We start from the raw sequence: 21,007 nt of genomic DNA, 5'->3' as shown, positions 1-21,007 counted from the left end.
CCCAGCAGCACCTTCCCCCCTAAGAGTCCCACTTTGCTCCCCAGTGGCAACCTGTCCCCCAGAAGCCCCACTTTGCTCTATAGCATCACCCTCCCCCCCAGGAGCCCCACTTTGCTCCCCAGCAGCCCCCTCCCCCCCAGGAGCCCCACCCTGCTCCCCAGCATCCCCCTCCCCCCCAGGAGCCCCACATTCCCTCCCAGGAGTCTCACCCCACTCTCCAGCAGTGCCCTTCCTACTGCTGAGGGGCACATGATCACGCCCACGGTTGCCAGCAGAGTACCCAGCCCCCTGTCTACAGTGGGCTCCACTGCTACAGGGAATTTCCTCAACAGACTGGTCCCTGCAGGAACCTGGAAGCCTGGCATGCCAGGGAACATCTCCCATGTCACTGAGGGGGACAAGCCCCAGCACAGAAGCACCATCTGTCTGAGCAAGATGGACATTGTCTGGGTGATCTTGGCCATCAGTGTGCCCATCTCCTCCTGCTGTAAGTGGAGCTGCCTTTCTCCTCCCCTAGCTGCTTGCTCCCCCAGGTCCCTGTTCCCTCCATGATCCCAACCTACAACTGGACCCGAACGGCACCCCCCCCCCAAAGCAGACTGCAAATTCCTGGCCTCTAGACAATTACAGCTAGGGCAGCTAGGTGGCGCCATGGTGCATAGAGCGCCAAGCCTGAAGCCAGCGAGACTCATCTTCATGAGTGCAAATTTGGCCTCAAACTTTTACTAGCTGTGTGACTCTGGGCAAGTCACTTAACCATGTTTGCCTCAGTTTCCTCATTTGTAATGTCAGGTGGAAAAGGAAATGACAAACCACTGTGATATCTTTACCAAGAAAACCCCAAGTGGGGCCATGAAGACTCAGACATGACTGAAACAACTCAACAACAACAAAAAACAGTGACAGGGGGAGCAGATTACTACTGCTCTATCTCCTTGTTCTCTAAAAGGGCAAAACAGATAGGCTACTTCCTCACAATCCCGCCTGTCTACGGTGGTCCATGAGGTGTCCCATTCTGGTTTGGGACCTCTTCAGTTGGCAGAAAGTTCTTCCTGATACTGTGCCCAAATCTGCCACTATAACTCCTTCACCCTGACATCGTGGTCCTCATTGTACTCTCTGGAGCTCCACAGTTTTCAGGGTGACTCTCTTATCCACATGAAAGTCCTTCCACTATTTAAAGGCAGTCACTTCATCCCTTCCCACACACCCAAATAGTCTTTTTTTCCAAGGTTAAATATCCCCTTTGATCATCTCTCATGCCCTGATTTCCAGACCTTCCCCTCTTTTCCTCTAACCAAACTCTGGTTTATTGTTGGCCTCTCAAATAAGATACCAAGAAAAGGAAGGTTCTAGAAATACAGAGATAAAATGGAGGTAATTCCTGCCCTCAGGGAGCTTACAAAGTAATGGAGGAAGAAGGGGAGGGACTAAGAACATCTGGAAGGAGGTGGCGCTTGAGCTGAGCCTGGTAGAAGGCTGAGGATCCCAAAGCGGGGCAGGGAGGGAGGGTACTCTAGGTGTGGGGAGAGAAGCCAGTGATGGGACCTGGGTTTTCCATTAGAGTTAAAGGAGGGTGTTTTCGTCAGCCAGATGGCCCTATGCAGCTTTGCATCAGACACAAGAGAAATTGGGAAAGGTTTTTTTTTTTCTCCCCAGATTTCCTTCAGAAGAATAACCACACTTTTAAAAAAGAATCAGGCTGCTAAGGTTTGTCCAGTTCTTAAAACCTGATGCTTCATAAGGCTCTGTTTATCTGGTGCTTAGGCTCCCAAGCCAGTGAAAGGGTTAGTGAGGTGCTGGATTTGAACTCAGTGGACATAGGTTCAAATCCTGATTCTGCTCCCTACCACCTGGGTGACCTTAAACAAAGCATTTCCCCTCTGTCAGGTCTTAGCGTCCTCATCTGTCTGAGGAGGAGTCTGGAAAATTATTTCAAAGGGCCCTTCCAGGTCTAAATCCCATGATTAGCCCCAATGAGGCTTCACTTAGATAGGCAAAATTGTGAGGTTACCTTTGGAATGTCCAAGAAGCCCACCTTGAAAGTCTGGAGATGGGGCAGTTGTTAATAACAGGGAAAAGAATGCTTCATGTGTCTATCACCCTTGGCAATTCACAAAGGACTTTCAGCCTTTCTTTTGACCCTTAAACCAGTCCTCAAAGTAAGCAAGGCAGAGGTTGTTCTCCTGTTTGATAGATGAAGAAGGGACAGAAGGTATGAGCTAAAACCCTGTCTACTTGGGGTCTCTCCCCTGCTCCTAAATATCTTCTCTTTCACCACATTGCCCCCTCTTGGTTCCACCATCATCACCATTACTGGGTGGGATGTTAAAATAATAACAATAATAATAATAATATCAATAGCAGCAATAATGTGGGCATTATCAGACTGTCACCACCGCTGGTGGGGAGTGGTTCAGGCCCTGAATCCCTAGCTTCATTGGAAGGCCAGGTCACGCAGCTGGGCACACTGGGGCAGGCCCCTTGCAGGAGACCAAGATATGGGTCTGGGTGGGATTGCTCACTTTTTATGCCCTTTGTAGAGTGGTAGATCTTTAAAGGTGAATGCTATTTCATCTTTGTCTTTTAACACTTCCCTCCCATCCCCGGTGCCTAGCATAGTGGCTGGCACATAATAAGGGTTTAATCGGTGATTGCTCATTGATTGATTGAAGAGCCTAGCTAGCTAAAGTAGCAGCAGTCCAACCCGACAATGGAGTGCAGGGGTCCCCCTCCAACGGTTTATAAAAGCCAAAGGATGCTTTGTCTCTAGAACCTCTTTCAATGGCTCTCAGTGACACCCATTTTTCAGACATGCTCACCCTAAACTCTTGGCTAAGCAGCAGGTGAGGTGGAGTCTGCTGCCACCCTCAGGCTGATTCTCCAGCCCATCGAGCCCAGAACCTCGTTCCTTGGGTGTTCTCCCTATGCACAGGTCCAGTGCCCTACCGTAGAAAGACGGCAAGCCCTTCTGCCTGCCTCTACCTCCCCAGAGGCAATCCCAAGGAATGGAGCTATTCCTAAGAAAGACTCAGTCCTTGGGAGAAGCTTCTTATGGGAAAGCTGGATTAGCCACTTGAGAGAACAGAAGCTCCCCAATTTGCCTGTGAGAAGATTCCTCTCCCTCTGAGGGGAATTTGAGGAGGGCAGTAACTGGATTCGCTCCGTACATCTAGAGATATTCATTATTCACCTGAGATTAAAAAACCAAAACAAAACAGGGATATAGATATGGACCAGAGCTGTCACTCCAGTGGCATAAGGAGCTACCTTGACCAATGTAGATCAGCACCTTCCCTGCAACATATAATCTTAGCTGGGGCAACTAGGTGTCACACTGGCCCTGGAGTCAGGAGGACCTGAGTTCAAATTTGGCCTCAGATACTTACTAGCTGTGTGACCCTGGGCAAGGCACTTAACCTAGATTACCCACCCCAAAAAAAACATATTCTTAGCTGCCTATATACACAATAAGGATGTGTCAAGTGAGACTTGAATTCAGGTCTTCCTGGCTCTGAAGCTAGCTCTTACCAACAACTAGCTGGGTCTTCTATCTCCAAAGTTGGTGTTCTTTCCATGTAGCAACTGAGAATCAGGAAACCTGGGTCTGCTTCCAGCTGGGTCACAGTGGTGTGTGACCTTGGACACATCTCCTAGCCTCACCTATCTGGTCCTGAATATTCACCTCTGCAAATTGAAGGGGTCAGTGCTAAGGTTCTGGATTTTGTTTTTCTGAAGGAGGGAGGTCCACGAAATACAGATCCCACCCCTCGCCTCCTGCCTTTGAGTAAGATGGAAACTGCACATCTGTCTCATTAACAGGCTTTCTGCCATGATGAAGACCATGGTTCTGTTGAAGCATTAGCTGGAACAGGAAACGGAACCTGGGGTAAATAGAGTTTGTTTGCCGTAACATCGGAAATACCTCTGACACTTCTTTCTTTGTTTCCCTCTCTTCCAGGCTGTAATTCTAATAAATAATTTTAGCCAGAGCTAAGGAAAGGACTTTCTTTCCCATTTTCCAAATATCTCCTCTAACTTTCTAGTTATGATTTGTGCTTTGCCAGCCCAAACTCCCTGAACTACCTAGCCATTATGAGGGTCCTTGGCATCTCTATAGGCTCAGAGTTAAGAAGAAGCCAGATGTACTTCTGAAGCATCCTGGGGGAAAAAAGTCATTAAAGGCGCAATAAGAAAATTAGAGGTATTTTGATCAGAATCAAAGCAGATCAGAAAAGAAGGAAGAGAAATACTGCTGCAGGAAGGCGTGGTAAAGAAGCGTGGTCTCTCCTCATTCATTCATTCATTGATTCATTCATCAAACACTTATTAAGCACTTTCTTTATGCCAAGATACTTTGTCTATGCCAAAATAGAACAATATAAATACATACGAGCAAATATCAAATAAATACAAGTTAATTTCTGAGGGTTGGGAGAGGGGGATCAGGAAAGGCCTCAAATGAGAATTAGCACTTAAGCTGAGCCTTGAATGAAACCAGGGATTCTAAGCAATGGGCATGAGGATGATAGATTTAGAATTGGAAAGGATTGGGACAGCTAGGTGGTGCCATTAGTGCATAGAGCACCAGCCCTGGAGTCAGGAGGACCTGAGTTCAAGTATGACCTCAGATACTTTTTGTCTGTATGACCCTAGGCAAGTCACTTCTCCCTGATTGCCTCAAAAAAAAAAAAAAAAAAAGAATTGCGGGGGACATTGGAGGTAATCTCTTTGTTTTATAGTTGAGGAAACAGGCCCAGAGGGTGACTGGCCCAGTCTTGCACAGTTAATAAATAGCAGAACCAGAATTCAAACCCAAGCCCTCTGATTCCAACTCCAACAGTATTTTTCACAGACTTTCAAGTCCTTTGATACAAACTATCAGAGCTGCCTTTTCCTCCTTCCTGCTTTACCCCACCAACAACTACCCTTCCTGAAACAGTTCAGAACCTTGACTAGTCGCTCCAATTTGCTGCGGCCTGGTGACTGCCCTAGTGCTTTATCTCCAGGCAGCCTCGCTCCCCTAAGTGTTCAGCTGCTCCCTATCAAAAAGTCCCTGGAGAAACCTCAGGCAGGGTGTTGAAGATCTCATTGGGACTTCTTGTGGGTCCCGAGGATCTCATTTCTTTCTGAGCATCTCCCAGGTCTCTTGAAGCAGCTTGGATTCTGAGGTTCTTGCCAGTGTAGTTTGGACTGGAGCGGTCAGGTCTCCATGCTTATTCTGGTCCAAACCTGCCCCGAGGGAAGACCGGGGGCGGAGCTGGAAATTAGAACGTGACCACTTGAACCTGTTGGTTCACAAGCAGTTTGGTTCATCTTTCCAACCTCCAGCTCACCTAAGTGCAACACGGACTGTGTTGAGCTTCCCCAATAGGCCTAAATAAGATTTGTTGGGGGGGGGGAGGGGGGGGGGACATGCCATGAAAGGCCTGTTCTGGAAAACCACAGGTGAACCTTTTCCTTCAGCAACCACAAGCCACGTATTTCCAACTGAAACAGCCTGGTTGCACCCCCATCTCTGTCCCAGGTAATGGGCCCTACTTCATAGTGGCTTGATGAGTCTTGCTTAATTAATATCAGTGAATGATTAATGTCCTGGGATATGCTCAGGGTGCGCATCCCTGGGCAGGATCATCTCTGTTGGGCTTAGACTGGAGATGTTCATCATCATTTAGCTCCCAGGCACATACACAGAGACTCCAAAGGACTTTCCACCAGGATTATCATGGGACTATAGAGTGGGAAGGGACTTTAGAGGCCATAAACTCCAACACTCTTATCTGTAACAGGAGGAAACCAAGGCTGAGGCAGGTAAAGTGATTTGCCCAGAGTCACACAGCTAGTAAGTATTTGAGGCAGGATTTTAACTTGGGTCTTCCTGACTCCAAGTCCAGTGCTTGGTGTACTACGGTACCACTTAGTTTCCCCTAAAGGAGCTCTCCTGACATGACCAGATTCTTACTTTCTGTCTCTCTCTGTCTCTTTACAGCCGTCTTGCTGACGGTGTGTTGCATGAGAAGGAAGAAGAAAACATCAAACCCAGAAAACAACCTGAGTTATTGGAACAATGCTATCACCATGGACTACTTCAATAGGCATGCTGTGGAGCTGCCCAGGGAGATCCAGTCCCTGGAAACTTCTGAGGTACTGGGTCCAGCTGGGGGAATGGTGATTCAGGTCTAGTCTTGGGAGTGACTCTGGGACACCTCCAATGTTGCATCACAGCATGGAGGTAAAGGACCTTGAGTTCTCAAAGGCCAAGCCAGTCATGTGAGCAAATGCTAGTCATCCTCTTCAAGCGAGGTTTTGAGTCACATGGTCGGACATGGCCAACATGTTGGCTCTTTTCTTCTTGATTGAACTTCATTGTTACAAGAGAGGATACTATAGAAGGAAGGGGATAAGTGTAAATGATTAGGAAGTGACGACAAGATTTCTTTGTAAAACATTACAACAGGTATGGGTACAGTGGCAAGAAAGGAAGGAAGAAAGAAAGAATGAGAAAGGAAGGAAGGAAACAAAGAGAAAGGAAGAAAGGGAGGGAAAGAAAAAGATAAAAGGAGGAAAGAGAAGGAAAAGAAAGAAAAAGAATGAAAGAAGGAAGAGAAAGAGAACAAAAAGGATGGAAAGTCTGCCAAGTAATGGACTCACTGTCATCAGAAGGGCAGCCTAGCTAGGTTCAGGATAGCTTTTCACCAGAGTTGGACGTTTGGTGATGAGGTTTTTTGACCATCATAATGCATAATACTAAAAAGTCAGGGTTTGTGCTAAGCATTGGCAGAGGGAGTATCCATGCCAATGAAGTCCCACATCCTGAAAGTACAGGCATACTTTGGAGATATTATGGGTTCTGTTCCAGACCACTGCAATAAAGTGAATATTGCAATAAAGTGAGTCACACAAACTTTTTGGTTTCCCAGTGTGCATAAAAGTTATGTTTACACTATACTATAGTCTATTAAATGTGCAATAGTATTATGCCTTTAAAAAATGGACTTGCCTTAATTTTAAAATACTTTACTACTAAAAAAAAAATACTAGCTACCATCTGAGCCTTCAGCAAGTCATAGTCTCTGCTAGTGAAGGGTCTTGCCTCGATGTTGATGGCTGCTCACTGATCAGGGTAATGGTGGCTGAAGGTTGGAGTGGCGGCTGTGGCAATTTCTTAAAATAAGATTTGGAAGTTTGATGCATGAATTGGCCCTTTCACTTGAACATTTAGAGACCGTTGTCAGGTTACTAACTGGCTTAATATCAATACTGTTGTGTCTCAGGGAATAGGGAGGCCTGAGGAGAGGGAGAGAAGCAGTCAGGACACACACATTTATCAATTAAGTTTGCTGTCTTATATGGGTGTGGTTCATGTTGCCCCAAAATAATTACAATAGTAACATTAGAGATCACTGTTCATAGATCACCATAACGGATATAATAATAATAATGAAAAAGTTTGAAACATTGTGAGAATTACCAAAATTTGACACAAAGACATGATATGAGCACGTGCTGTTGGAAAAATGGTGCCAGTAGACTTGCTCAACTCAGGGTTGCCACAAACCACAAAAAAAAAATCACAATATCTGCTAAGTGCAATGAAATGAGGTATGCCTGTATTGAAATCTGGGGATCAGACGAAAAGGAGAGACCTCAGGAGCCCATTAAGTTCAGTTCTCTGCCTCTGGATGGATCATAACCAAGTCTTGAAAACCTTGTTTAGCTGGTGTGCTACACTACAAAGCCGTGGCCACAAAACCCATAAGATGAGTAGGCAAATCATTGGCAGAACCCTGATGGAATTGTCCATGTGCTTCATCCTACACCAGGGAAGGAAAAAGCAATGTAAGGGCTAGCTATCCTGGATCTGAGTAAGGGATGACTTCCCAAAAGTACTTCCACAAATCTATGCCCGACCTCTGAGCAGGCCTATATTTTTATAAAATACATTAAAAATCATATGTAATTCAATGTAAGAATATCCTATGTCTAAAAGAAATTAGAGTGAAAATGCCATCTGCTTTTAAAAGGGAACGTGCTTTTTGGCCACATTAAGAGAGGTGCAGCCTCCAGGGCTAGACATGATGGTACTGCTCTCCTCTGCCCTGAGCAGACCACGTCTGAAGTCTTGGGTTCCCTCTTGGCTGCCACATTTTAGGAAGGACATGGATCAGCTAGAACAGGTCAATAGGAGGGCAGCCAAGACAGTGAAGGTCCTTGGGTTCCTGCTGTGTGAGCACTTGGGATGGTTAGCTCTGGGGAAGAGAAGACAAGGAGAAAGTAAGAAGTTGAAAGTGTGCTTTCAACTATTTGAAGGATTGTGAAGGAAAAAAAAAGAATTACTCTTATTCTCTTTGGTCCCAGAGGACCAAATTAAAAGAAGTGGGTCATTTAGTCAGTCAACAAATGTTAAGCACCTACTATGTGCTAGGCACTATGCCGAGCCTTGGGGATCCAAAGAAAGGCCAAAGATAGTTCTTGATCTCAAAGAGCTCCCAGTCTAATTGGGGACAACATGCAAGCAACTGTGTGCAGATAAACAACATACAGGATAAATTGGAAATATTCAATAGGATGAAGGCATTAAAATTGAGCAGAATGTCAATGAGAAAGAACTCATGCACAAGATCCTTCAAAGCCCTCAGATCACATAGACCATATCCCATCTCAAGGGTGATCCTAAAAAGGTTCCTTTTTAAACTCACTCTGCCTTCACCCCAGATTTTACCTGGAAAATCTCCCAATAATTTCATGTCTAGGTTTTCACAAATGGGTAACAGGAGTCCCCAGTGCCCTGCAAGCACGCTTTCCAATGCATCGCAGGTATTGGAGAGCCTTCCAATCTCCAACTTCCAAAATGGGGAGTTATTCACAACTCCCAAGGCCAGTGCTGCCCAAAAATTTCCTTTTCCCTTCTAGAAGGCTAAATTCTAGGATCACACTGCCTAGGAAATCATACCCCTCCCCACTTACTTATACAAGAAGTTGGGGTCCATGAATACTGTTCCTAAATTTCCTTCTCTAGCCAAGTATGCAAGTCTGTGGCTGCTTATACCACGTTCTTCTGCAAGAACTCTGTCCTGGCCCTGGCTGCTACCATCTCCTGGCCTGGGAAAGTCCATCACAGGCCACTGATCTCTGACTTGTGCTTCAAAGGGGAATTAGGCAGAAGGTGGCCAAGGGTTTAAGATCCAGGAACTGCCCTCTCAGACTTCCTAGACAAGCACATGATGCCTACCAATGGCTTCTGCCATAAGTCACCATTAACTTCCTCTCCTTCCCATCCTCTCAAGAAGAAGAAAGCTGCAAGGGAAAGATGAGGGAAGGAATGAGCAGTTCTACCAGGTTATCTTTATAATTTGGCCAAAAGGGATGTCCCCTCCCACAGGAACCCATCTTCACAAGAGTTCTAGGCACCAGATTCATCTCGGGGGCAGCCCAATCACTGGACATCAGTCAAGACTCCATCCACTAGAAACTAATTAGAAGTTGTCTGTGTCCGCTTAACACATGCTGATGGACATACCCATAGTCCATATGGGAAGAGTTATGCTTGTATATGCATACTCTGTAAAGGGAAAGGCATGCTGATGAAATCAATCAGGGAGAAATTATCCAGTCAGCTCCACTCCAAAGACAAATTAAGGCTTGATGGAAAAAGAAACTTCCAGATGATTAGAGCTTCCCCAGAGTGGGCAGTGTTACCTCTGTAAAGTGAGGTATTCCTGGGGCAGCTATAGAGCACCGGCCCTGAAGTCAGGAGGACCTGAGTTCAAATCCGGCCTCAGACCAAACACTTGATACTTACTAGCTGTGTGACCCTGGGCAAGTCACTTAACCCCAATTGCCTAAAAAAAAAAAAAATTAAAAAAAAAAGAGAGGTATTCCCCCTCCCAGGTGGTCTTTAAGCAAAGGCTGAATGACCACTTTTCAGGTTCTGGTAAGGGTTGGACCATGTGACTCCTGAGGTCCCGTCCAGCTCTGTGATTCTGTGACAGCTCACAAAGTGGATGGACCACATGAGCTGTGTGTGCACGCAGGTGTGCGCACGCACACACATTTTGCTGGTGCAAAATATAGGTGACTCATTTGTATAAAACCTACCTAGCCTCAATTGAATGTCCTTTTTCAGTATAAACATATATTTCCTTTCAAAGAGCTCTCATTTTAGAGGTGCAGCCTACATATAGGGGTGCCACTTACAATTGCACCAATCTGGCACTTCAGCTTGTTTATATCCAGATCTCCTTTGTACTCAGAATTATTCACTTACTCTTTCCCATTTAAGCTGCCAATTTTATGGCTTGCCAAAAGCTTCTCCAAAACAGATTTTTATAGTGGCATTTAAATCTGGTATCTTACTCTCCTGCTGTGTTGACGAACCTCCCATCTCGGCACACTCAGCCCTCCACCAGAAGGGAATTGAGAGAGAAACTAATTGAGGAAAGGACATGGAAAATCAGACTGCCTGAAATATGCTTGGAACTTGGAGTCCTTTTTCCTCTTTCCCTCCCTGCTTTCCTCCCTATGCAATATGCTCTAGTGAATATCCACTTTACCTATGTCTTTATAGTACTAACCCATTCACAAACTTCCAGGTTCTAAATAGTTCCTTCCTAATTAGTGGGAAAGAGGGAATTCAGCAGGTGGGGAGGGGCAAAGCATATTCTTTATCTGGGTACTGTGGCCTCAGGTGTGCCTTTCTCTCCCCCTAATTCCAAAATAAATCTTTGGGAAAAGTTAATTTAATCTTTGAAAATAAATTGTAAGCACTCCTCCTCTTATGTCATTCATCTTTCTCTATCCTCTTTTCTCCCTTCCCCTTTCCTTCACTCTCTATCCTTTTCTTCTCTTTCTGTCTCTTCTCTCCCTTTTCTTTTTCTCTTCTCTCTCCCCTCCCTTTATCTCCTCTCTCTCCCTTCTCCATTTCTCTACTCGTTCTACTCTCCTTCCCTCCTCTCTGCCCTTCTCTAATCTCCCTCCTCTCCCCTTTTTCCTCACACTCCTTTCTGCCACACATATACCAATACATGTCCCCAGTTTGGCCTTAACGAGGAAGCACCGTTGAGATAGGGGCTCTACCTTTCATGTTGTTGGTGCAACGTCATTAGTTTTTTATCATTGCTCTCACTTGGCACCGTAGCTTGTACGTAGTAGGCTGAGTAAATGTTGGTTGAATTGTCAGCTACTAGCAGTGATGACAACAATAATCACAAAGATTGCAAGTTCTTTAAATGTCACCTCCATATTGAGGAATCCCAGCAACAACTCCCTCCCCACCACCATCATCTTGTCCAAAGCCCTACTAGTAGTTTCAGGGGTCTCTCTTGCCAGTCCATAGCTTATGTCAGAATTGAGACTGGCTGTGACTTGCTAGTAAGTTTCTGGGGGTGAATTTGAATCCAGGACTTCCTGGCTCAAGTCTGATGATCTCTGCTCACTCTGCTGTTCTGCCTCTCTCATGCCCTTTCCTGTCATTTTTTTCCCCTAGGACCAGCTCTCTGAGCCCCGCTCTCCAGCCAACGGAGATTACAGAGGCAGTGGGATTGTTCTTGTCAATCCCTTCTGTCAAGAAACGCTGTTTGTAGGAAATGACCAAGTGTCTGAGATCTAACCTGCACCAGCCCGCTCGCGTTACAATTCTGTGCTTTCCGTCTCTAAATTATAAATACATACATATATTATAAATATAACCTTTGTGTAACCCTGACTTCATGATAAACATTTTCAGCTTTTTTTTCCTAAAAATTGTCAACATCTTTTTTACAAGTGTGGTTGAAAAGAAAACTTTACAGAATGACCTGTGGCTTTCTAAAATAAAGGTATTTCTAAGCAAAATGGTCATGCCAATTGCTTCTCTTGGTATCTGTCCTCAGAGTTATGTGAGGGAAATTATTTTCATAAGACTCTCAAGTCAAGTAAGTTGCCTGACCTCCAGCCTGTGTCTGATTTATCCATATTCCTGATACAGTCAATACTATTGCCATTCATGTGGTCCATAGGGACCAATCCCCTCTCATCTCAACCTGTTCTCACATTTCCTAATGTTCCTTACATGCCCCAGAGAGAGAACCAAGATCATTTGGATGTAAAGGGTGACCATATTCACAAAGCAGACAGTGGGGAGATGGGCCATAGGATCACAAAATTAAAGCTGAAATGGACCTTAGACGTTATCAGTCCCAACTCTGTCATTTTACAGATGAGGAAACTGAGGCCCAGAGTGATTGAATGATTTGCCCAGGGTGTGATAAATAGTCAATGGCAGAGCTATCCAAAGAACCCAGGATCAAGGACTGCAAAATCCAATTCTCATCATACTATGCTGGGCTGCCTCCCAGTAACCCCCTCCAAGATATTTCTCTAGGGCAGTTAGCTGTCCAGACTATTCTGTAACTTCAAAGAACCTCCCATTTGCTATGAAGCAAAATTCTGTCTAAGCTCTTGAAACTTGGTCAAGGAAGCATAGTTATGGAAGACTCCTCATAAGTCAATTCAGCTTATGAGAAACTCAGAAGACACAGCACCAAGAGATGGCATGCTGTAATGAGAAAAGGGGAAAAAAGTGGATTTGGAGTCAAAAGACTTGAGTTCAAATCCTGTTTCTTCAACTTACTGCCTGCATCCCTGGATAAGTTACTTCATCTCTCTGGGTCTCAGTTTTCCCCATCTACAAAATAAGAGATTTGCTCTAGTTGGTATTAAGAGCCCTTTCAGCCCTGAATCCTGTGACAATACCATATGCCATAGAACTGTATAATGAAAATGTTTTTGGTTGTCATAAAAACACTTTGTCTTTAGCTACTTCTCTCCCGTTAGTAACTGTGAACTTTTAGATGGGAGGAAACTTGTGTCAGGATTGCCATCCAACTTTCTAAGAAGGGTAAACCATTTGTTGTGCCCAAAAGAATACTTAGAACATAGTTGGTAATCAAATGTTTTGTAGGCTTTTTAATTATGAAAAATTATATGGGCACACGGCTACTCCTGAATTCCCCTGAAGCAAGCTACCATCCTCCTGCAATCTTAAAAAGAATTACATTTCCAAGGCAAATCATTTAGGAGAAAATGCCAAGTAAATTCCTGCTACACACTTTGGAATAAGACTCCACAAACCCAAATCACCATCCCTCTTGGATTTTCCCAGGAATCCCAGGCTCTTTTCCATCCAAAACCTCTGAATGTTTTAGTCACTGTTGAGTACCCCAACCCTTGCACCACCAACCACCCACACCACGCACCACCAAATAAGTGACTCAGGAAGGACTCTTAAGGAGGGGTCACTTTTCTTTCCTTCACTAATTATCTAGATCCTCGAGAAAGAATATTTTGACCTTGTGATCAACAATGAGGTGGGTAGCTAGACCACAGAAGTCTCTAAGGTTCCTTCCAAAATTCTGTAACCCAGAAGACTTAGAGTTTAAATTAAGTGAGGCAAGATTAAATTACAGAATTCCAATCCAGTATTTATCATTTGATAAATGATTTTTTAAAATAGAATATATTTTGAATATAAGTGTTATTGCAATTTGATGGGGGAATCCAATAATTATTGCTTCATCTACTTGTGTCATTGCATTAGGCTCTGTACCATGATTTTTTTTCCTCTTTCCTCTTCCATTTCCTTTGAAGAAAAAGATGGCCCTCAATGTGTGTGTCTTCCCTGTTGTATGAGCCTACCTGTGTGAGTTATTTTGTCATCTACTCTGAAGACTTTACTTACCCACTAGGGGAACTGTGGCTTAGGGAACCATTATTACTTGTCTCTGCTGTTGGGTTTTTTTTTTAACCTAAACATAGCATTTCTGTTAGCCTACTGTGCTTAGCATACTGATGTGTGTATATATAGAGATACATATGTAAAGTAAATCTATATATAATATATGTAATCAAAGATGCATATGTTATATATATATATGAACGTATAACCTATTTTTCTTGATCTATAATATTCAGCTACTATGTATATACAAATAAATGTATTTTATTAGCCAGAGGCTTAAGTTCCTAACACCTTTTGCCTTTCTGTTTGTTTTTAAATAACTCATTAACTCATAAATTAACATCAGTATCATGCTCATGTCCAATGGATTGCCATGAATGCCAAAGGAGGGGTATTCCTATTTGAGGTAAAACGTTGGACTACGTGCCCTCTGATGTCCCCTCTCTAAGAATCTGTAGTTGTTGGATTTTAAATATAGTTTGAAACTGGGTAGGATTTCGTAGGTGGGCTAAGCTTGGATTGTTAAGACTTGATCATTTATCAAAATACAATGAGGTCTTAACAAGTTTCAGCTACCTGCACTTCACTCCAAGTCTTTGAAGATGTTGGCACCAATTGAAGTGTGCCCTTCTTCCACCCCAGATATGAGACATTTCATATGGGGAGATATTTGGGAAAGAAAAGCACCGAGTTCACTTTCCTTGGGGGAGCAGGGGAGGTAAGCATCTGAAAGTGGTCAGTTCTTAAATAAATGCTAAGTCCCACCTGCCCCAACCTCCTCAGCCTTTGGGGTATTAGAGGAAATGGGGGCAAGAGTGTGGCTTCTCAACCCCCTTCTCAACAAACCTACCCTTTCCTGATACAGTCTTGGGAAGGCATCTTGATAACCCCAATTTATGCCGTGGGGGTTGCAGAAACATCTTCTCTAGGCCCCACACATGGCTAGGTTGTCTCATTAAAATAATAGCAATAATAACTCTATGGGTGGGAGAGTAGGTAGGCATACAGGTTGGTAACTGCAGATGCTTTCTCATTTTTCCATTTGTTGAACTGAGACTTTCCCCCCCATAATTTTGGTATCTTCCCTCCTTCAGATACCTTGAAAGTTGATCTTTCAATACTCTCAAAATTGCTTTCATATAAAGCATAACTCTCCTGTACATATCCTTGGATTTTTTTCCAAGTACTTGGAGAAAAATAAAACAAAAATAAAAACAATAACCTGACTCCTTAGCATGGTGGTCCAAGCACATAGGTAGCCCAAAAGTTCCTTCTCCTGCTACTCAAATAACACCTTCAGCACCATAGCCAGCGATTTGTCCTCCAAGAGCAAGGAGTATGAAATTCATCCTTAGTTCAGTTTAGGGGGAGGTGGTAAAGCCTAGCCAGGGGAATTCTGGGAGGTTCCAAGGGGAATAAAGTGGTGAGGTTAGGTTAGGTTAGAAGCTTCCCAGCTGCTTGGGGGGGTGGGGAAAGGATGCCACCCTCTGGGAGCTTCTCATTTTTCTGATTATGTGCTGAGCCCTGTTGTTTCTATGCTACAAAAGAATGGGTAGTGTTGTCAATACTCCTACAAATTTTGGTTCCCTCAGACAAAGCTAGGGTCATAGCCTGTCCCCCCAGCCCCCCACTCCCCACCACACACACACCCTTCCCTCTAGTTATGGCTCTGCTCCCTATCAGCATGGTGGTACAATAAAGGAAGCACTGGTCATGGACTCAGAAGACCTGAGTTCAAACCCCACCTCTGATGCATATTACCTATATGACCTTGGGCTAGTGCCTTAACCCCCCCCCCCTTGCCCTTGGTTTCCTCATCTATAAAATGAGGCAGTTGAACTGGATGACTTCTGAGGACCCATCCAGCCCTGGAGCCAGAATCCTATGAGTGAGCACTTTTGAGTTTTGCCAAAGGCTTTGCTCACAAGTGTTATTATGCCCATTTTATAGACCAGAAAAGTGAGGCTCAAAAAGATTAAATCACACACTTATCATTATGTAGCTATTGAGTATCTCGGGGACAATCTGAACTCAGGTCTCTTGACAACAGGACCAGCATGCTCAATGCTATACCACACTGACTCTCAATATTGAATACACATACAGGGCCAGATGCAGGAGTTTTGTTTTATTAGGATCCTAGAAATAGCTATAGAGTGTGTTAAAATGTAAATAACTAGAGAGGAGGGCACTTCCAGGTAGGGTCCGGGAAAGCTTCAAACTGGAAAACTCTCTCAACCTCCAGCCCTGATCTCACAATTCATCGATATATTTAATCAATATACCTGCCTGCCTCGGTTTTCTCAACTATAAAATGGAGATAATAATAGAACCTACCGTGCAGGGTTGTTGTGAGGATCAGATGAGAGAATTTTTGTAAAGCACATAGCCCAGTACCTGGCATATAGGAGGTGCTTAACAAATGTTTGTCTCCTTAGCTTCCAATGTAGGTGTTGAATAACAGATAAAAGGAGGAGAAAAAGGCATGTGTGAAATGGACATTCCAAAGTGCTATCAGCGGGGTGTCTAGGTGGTGCAGTGGGTAGAGCCCCAGCTCTGGAGTCAGGAAGACCTGAGTTCAAATCAGGCTTCAGACACATAAAAAAAAAACTCACTTGTTGTGTGACTCTGGGCAAGTCACTTAACCCCAATTGCCTCGCCAAAAAAAAAAAAGTGCTATCAGTAGTCCTCTAAATTGGGCGGCCCTGAGGCAAAGCTCTGGTCACCCCAGCCTAGTTACAGCTCTGCTGACATGTAACACAGAACAGTGGCTTTGGACCTCTGTTCATCTCTGATGCTCCTTACCCTGGACTAGTTATTGACCTTCCTCGGTCTAAGTTTCCTCATCTATGCAATGGGGCAGTTGGATTGTACATGGCTTCTGAGGTCCCTTCCAGCCCCAGATTCGTGACGCTCCCTCTAACCCTTCTCTCTGCTGAGCACCGTTCCCCAACACTGGGAGAACCATTGTCCATTTCTAAAAGAAGTCTCTCTAGTGGGTTGGTCTTTTCAGCCCCTAATTAGATCCCCTCCACCCCTACCTCCATCCCGCATTCTGACCAGGGCCCAGGTGGGGAGAACGAGACTCAAGGGAAAGAAGGGAAGAGAACAGGCCAAGGGGAGCTGAGGCTTGTCTAAGAGCAGGAGCAAGAACAGAAAGAAGAGGCAGCCTTGGCCTAAGGTCAACAGGGCCAAATTTGGACTCCAAGCACATCCATCCAAAGCCTATCTCTGCTCCTGACTACCTGTGTGACTTTGGGTGAGTTCCATCACCTCGCCGGTCCTCAGTAAAATAAGGGAATTGGGAAAGTGGGAGAGGCCAAAGTGATTGAGTGGAGCAGCTAGGTGGCGCCATAGTGCATAGTGCTGGGCCTGGAGTCAGCAAGACTCAGCTTCCTGAGTTCAAACCCAGCCTCAGACACTTACTAGCTGTGTGACCCTGGGCAAGTCACCAAACCCTGTTTGCCTCAATTTTCCTCATCTGTAAAATCAGCTGAAGAACAAAATGGCAAACCACCAAGAAAACCCCAAATAGGGTCACAGAGAATCAGACACCACTCAAACAACTGAACAACAACAAAAACTGGGTTTGGAGTCAGAAGCCCTGGGTTTGAATCCTGGTTCCGCTTATTTACAGCCTTTGTGACTGGTAGCCTTGGCCAACACACAACTTCCTCATTTGTAAAATAAAAGAATGGTTGGACTGGAAGATCTCTGAGCTTCCTTCTAATTGCCAGTCATAGGATCTCAGAGTCAGAGCCATCTAGTACAGCCTCTTCATTTTACAGATGAGGAAAGTGAAGCCTGGGGAAAAGAAGTGACTTGCACAAGGAAATGTGACCTAGTGGAAAGAGCACAGGCTGTTTGGAGTCAGAAAGGCTGGACTCTAACCTCAGCTCTTCCATTTACTAACTCTAGAACTTTGGTTTTGTTTTGTTTTGTTTTGTTTATTTTTAGGCAATTGGGGTTAAGTCACTTGCCCAGGGTCACACAGCTAGTAAGTGTCAAGTGTTTGGTCTGAGGCCAGATTTGAACTCAGGTCCTCCAAACTTCAGGGCCAGTGCTCTATCCACTGCGCCACCTAGCTGCCCCAAAAGCCCTCTTGTCTTACATTATTTTTTTATTTTTATTTTTATTTTTATTGTATTTTATTTTTTAGGCAATGGGGTTAAATGACTTGCCTAAGGTCACACAGCTAGTAAGTGTTTTGTGTCTGAGGGCACATTTGAACTCAGGTCCTCCTGACTCCAGGGCCAGTGCTCTATCCACTGAGCCACCTAGCTGCCCTAACTGTAGAACTTTGAAGAAGTCATGTCAGTTCTTTGGGACTCTGTTTCCTCATCTGTAAAAATGAAGGAATGGGATCAGATGGTCTCTTCCGTCTCCAGATCTATGACCCAAAGTGTCAGAGGTAGGATTTTGAACTCAGTTCCTCTGACTTCAGAGCTAGGGTTCTTGCCATGACCAGATCTATGAACCTAGAACCTTGTTTCACTAGATGTGAAAGGGCTTGGCACCCTCTACAAATGGAAAATGGGCCCATTATTTTCCATCCAAACCCAAACCCAACCTGTGTGATGTTTCTTCCCCTGTCCTCTCCCCAAAGTCAGGGGCCAGCTGTCTGGAAAAATCAGGAGGCACTGAAGCCCTGACATGGCAGAGAATGAGTGAATGGACACAACCCAGTGCCCCAGGCATGGCCTCATTGTCTGGCTGTGCAGAAGCCCGAGTCCCAGAAGCATCTCCTTTCAGCTGCCCTGAATGAGGAAGCCCGTAGAAGACCCAGAACAATGGGGCCTGGACCCTGATCTGACAACTTTCCAGAATGCCTCGTGTCAGAGGCAACAGGACCAGAGGGGGTGGAGGCAGAGGGGCTGAAAACAAAGAAACAATACCCCCTCCAACAGACCATTGCCTCATCCGGGCCAGGGGATGAGAGAAGGGAGAGGCAGTGCCGAGCAGGCTCCAGTGCCAACATGCCCTTCCCAAGGCGTCGGTCTTCATTCTTGGGGTCCCACCCCTCATCCAGCCTTGAGAGTCCAGGGGCCTCAGGCTGCCGGGTCAGTGTTGTAGGGAATAACCCGAGCAGCCTCCCCAGACCCCCAGGGGTATATGTGGGGGCAGTGCCAACCGGAGGAGTGAGCAGCCTGGGCACCCGGGTGTCCCGCCGGGCCCTGGGCATCAGCAGCGTCTTTCTGCAGGGTCTGCGGAGCTCGTCCACAGCCCTCGCTCTGAGCCCAGGACTGGACAAGAACAGGGACATCTTCTTCGAGTCCCTGAATGGCTGCATGATAGAATACATTGAGAAAGTCCGTGCCTTGGAGCAGGTGAACAGGGAGTTGGAGGAACATCTGCGGGTCTACCTGGAGAAGAAAGCCTCTAGCATCAGCAACTGGGGAACCCTACAGGAGACCTGGGAAAACATCTACCATCAGGTGAGTGAGGGCAGCTGGTGGCCCTTGGGGGCTGAAGACCAAGGCAAGGTCAGACCCCAAGAGGCTTGGGAAGGAGGGCATACCCCACCACCAACACAGCCCTTGGGGGTCTTTTACCCAGCACCCCAGGCACTGATACTGCAGTGAAGGGAAAGCTAGAGCCAAACCATCTGGGAAAAAAAAATCATCCATACACATATGAACTAATCTACATGTCTATTTTAAAAAATAATTTCTCTGATTTTATACTCTACTGCCTCACCCTCATTCAACTACATTTATTGAGAAGCAGCTCGGTGCAGTGAATAGAGAGCTGGCTTCAGAATCAGGCAGAACTGGGTTCAGATCCAACCTCTGACACCTACTGTCTGCACGACCCCGGGCAAGTCACTTAACCTCTGATAAGTCGCAGAGCAGGTACTGACCTGCACCGGTAGAGAGTTTCCTCCCTGAGAATTCCTTATACCAATAAAATCATAGGTCTGGTCTCCACCTCTCCCCCTTAAAAAATGAATTCCCATAAAGTGCATGGCTATATCGCCAATTTCCTACACCCTCCCCCTGCTATCTTCATCACAACTGTCCTAGACTATTAGAACAGCATCCTAACTGGTCTCTCTTCCTCACCAATCTATCCTTCACCAGCTCCCCAAATAAACCTTCCTAAGGCACAAGTCTGACCACATTACTCCCTTGCCCAAAATAGTTCAGATGTTGGGAAATACAAAGGCACAAATGAAATATTCTCCTCCCTCTAGGAGCCGATGCTCGCCTGGTGAGGGACAGAGCATGTGCAAAGATTAGCTAATACAAGGCAACTTAAGGAGAATGAGGACATTAACAAGTTGGGGGGGGCAGGACTGGCATGGGATGTTGAAAGGGCTAGTAGAGTTTCTGCTCACACAGCATTATTCTGAAAAAACTGGGCCTGTTGAGGAATGGTATCAAAGAAATGAATTAATTTCATTAACATAAAACAGCATTAGTACACCGTCTTTTAGGTCAGCAAGCATAGGTGGACTTACCTTAGTTTCTTCTAAGATGACCCTTCTACCTGTAGAAAAACCCAAAGCTCATCCAATCACTGTTCATGCCAGTAAGCAGCCAGATTGCTTGGGTTATTTTTTTTCAAAATTGATTATTGTTTCAATCACATATAGACACAACCTTATAATGGGCTCATCAGTCAGCAAGTATTTATCAAATCTGTAGATCCAGCCCTAATCTCCCTCTTGAATTCCAGTCACCCAGGATAAGTTGCCTATTAAATATCTCCTCCTGGATGCCCCATAGATATGTCTAACTCAACACTTCCAAAAAGGAATTCATTTTCTTTGCTCCTAAGCCCCCCACCCTTCCTCCAGATTCCTTAAACCCCCCCTTTTTTTGATTGAGAGTACCTCCATCCTCCAAGCCCTCAAACTTTATAACCACTGAGTCAGCTTCCACTCTTCCCTTTCCCTCATCCACCATATCCACTCAGTCGCTTAGTCTTTAGTGCTTCTACACCCACATCTCTCTTGCTTTTGTCCACCACCTTCTCTCTGCTCATTGGGTCACTATCCCAATTTGGGTCCTTGCTGCCAGAGGACTACAGTGACCTCCCTACTTCCTATTTCTTCCCTTTCTGATCCATCCTCTACACCAGAGGAGGCAGACTCAGCCCACACCAACACAACTCTCCAGTGCAACTTGAACCAGATGAAAATGTAATTGGGAAATGTTTAACAAAATAAATAAAAATACAATTCAACGTAGATAATGTTAATTTGTGGTTTTCTAAGTCAATTTCAGAGATCCATTTCTGTTTGAGTTTGACACCAGTATTCTGCACAACTGTCAAAATAATCTCCCT

General features: G+C 45.1%; 2 protein-coding genes across 2 annotated transcripts in view; both read left to right on the top strand.

Moving 5' to 3' along the window:
- The window catches only part of TMEM108 (transmembrane protein 108), a 375,444-nt gene extending 363,747 nt beyond the window's left edge, over positions 1 to 11,697 (top strand). The window contains exons 5-7 of the mRNA XM_027872487.1: positions 180 to 487; positions 5,990 to 6,144; positions 11,486 to 11,697. Of these exons, the coding sequence (XP_027728288.1) occupies positions 180 to 487; positions 5,990 to 6,144; positions 11,486 to 11,608 (586 nt within the window). The 3' untranslated portion in view covers positions 11,609 to 11,697. The remainder of the gene's footprint in view (positions 1 to 179; positions 488 to 5,989; positions 6,145 to 11,485) is intronic.
- Positions 11,698 to 18,684: 6,987 nt separating this feature from the next.
- Positions 18,685 to 21,007, top strand: part of BFSP2 (beaded filament structural protein 2) — a 119,329-nt gene continuing 117,006 nt past the window's right edge. The window contains exon 1 of the mRNA XM_027871935.1: positions 18,685 to 19,152. Within this exon, the coding sequence (XP_027727736.1) occupies positions 18,694 to 19,152 (459 nt within the window). The 5' untranslated portion in view covers positions 18,685 to 18,693. The remainder of the gene's footprint in view (positions 19,153 to 21,007) is intronic.

Source organism: Vombatus ursinus, unplaced genomic scaffold, assembly GCF_900497805.2.
Source record: "Vombatus ursinus unplaced genomic scaffold, bare-nosed wombat genome assembly UNPS02014799.1, whole genome shotgun sequence".
Classification (NCBI taxonomy): domain Eukaryota; kingdom Metazoa; phylum Chordata; class Mammalia; order Diprotodontia; family Vombatidae; genus Vombatus; species Vombatus ursinus.
The sequence above is the reverse complement of the archived record's forward strand: the minus strand, read 5'-3'. Positions and strand labels throughout refer to the sequence as shown.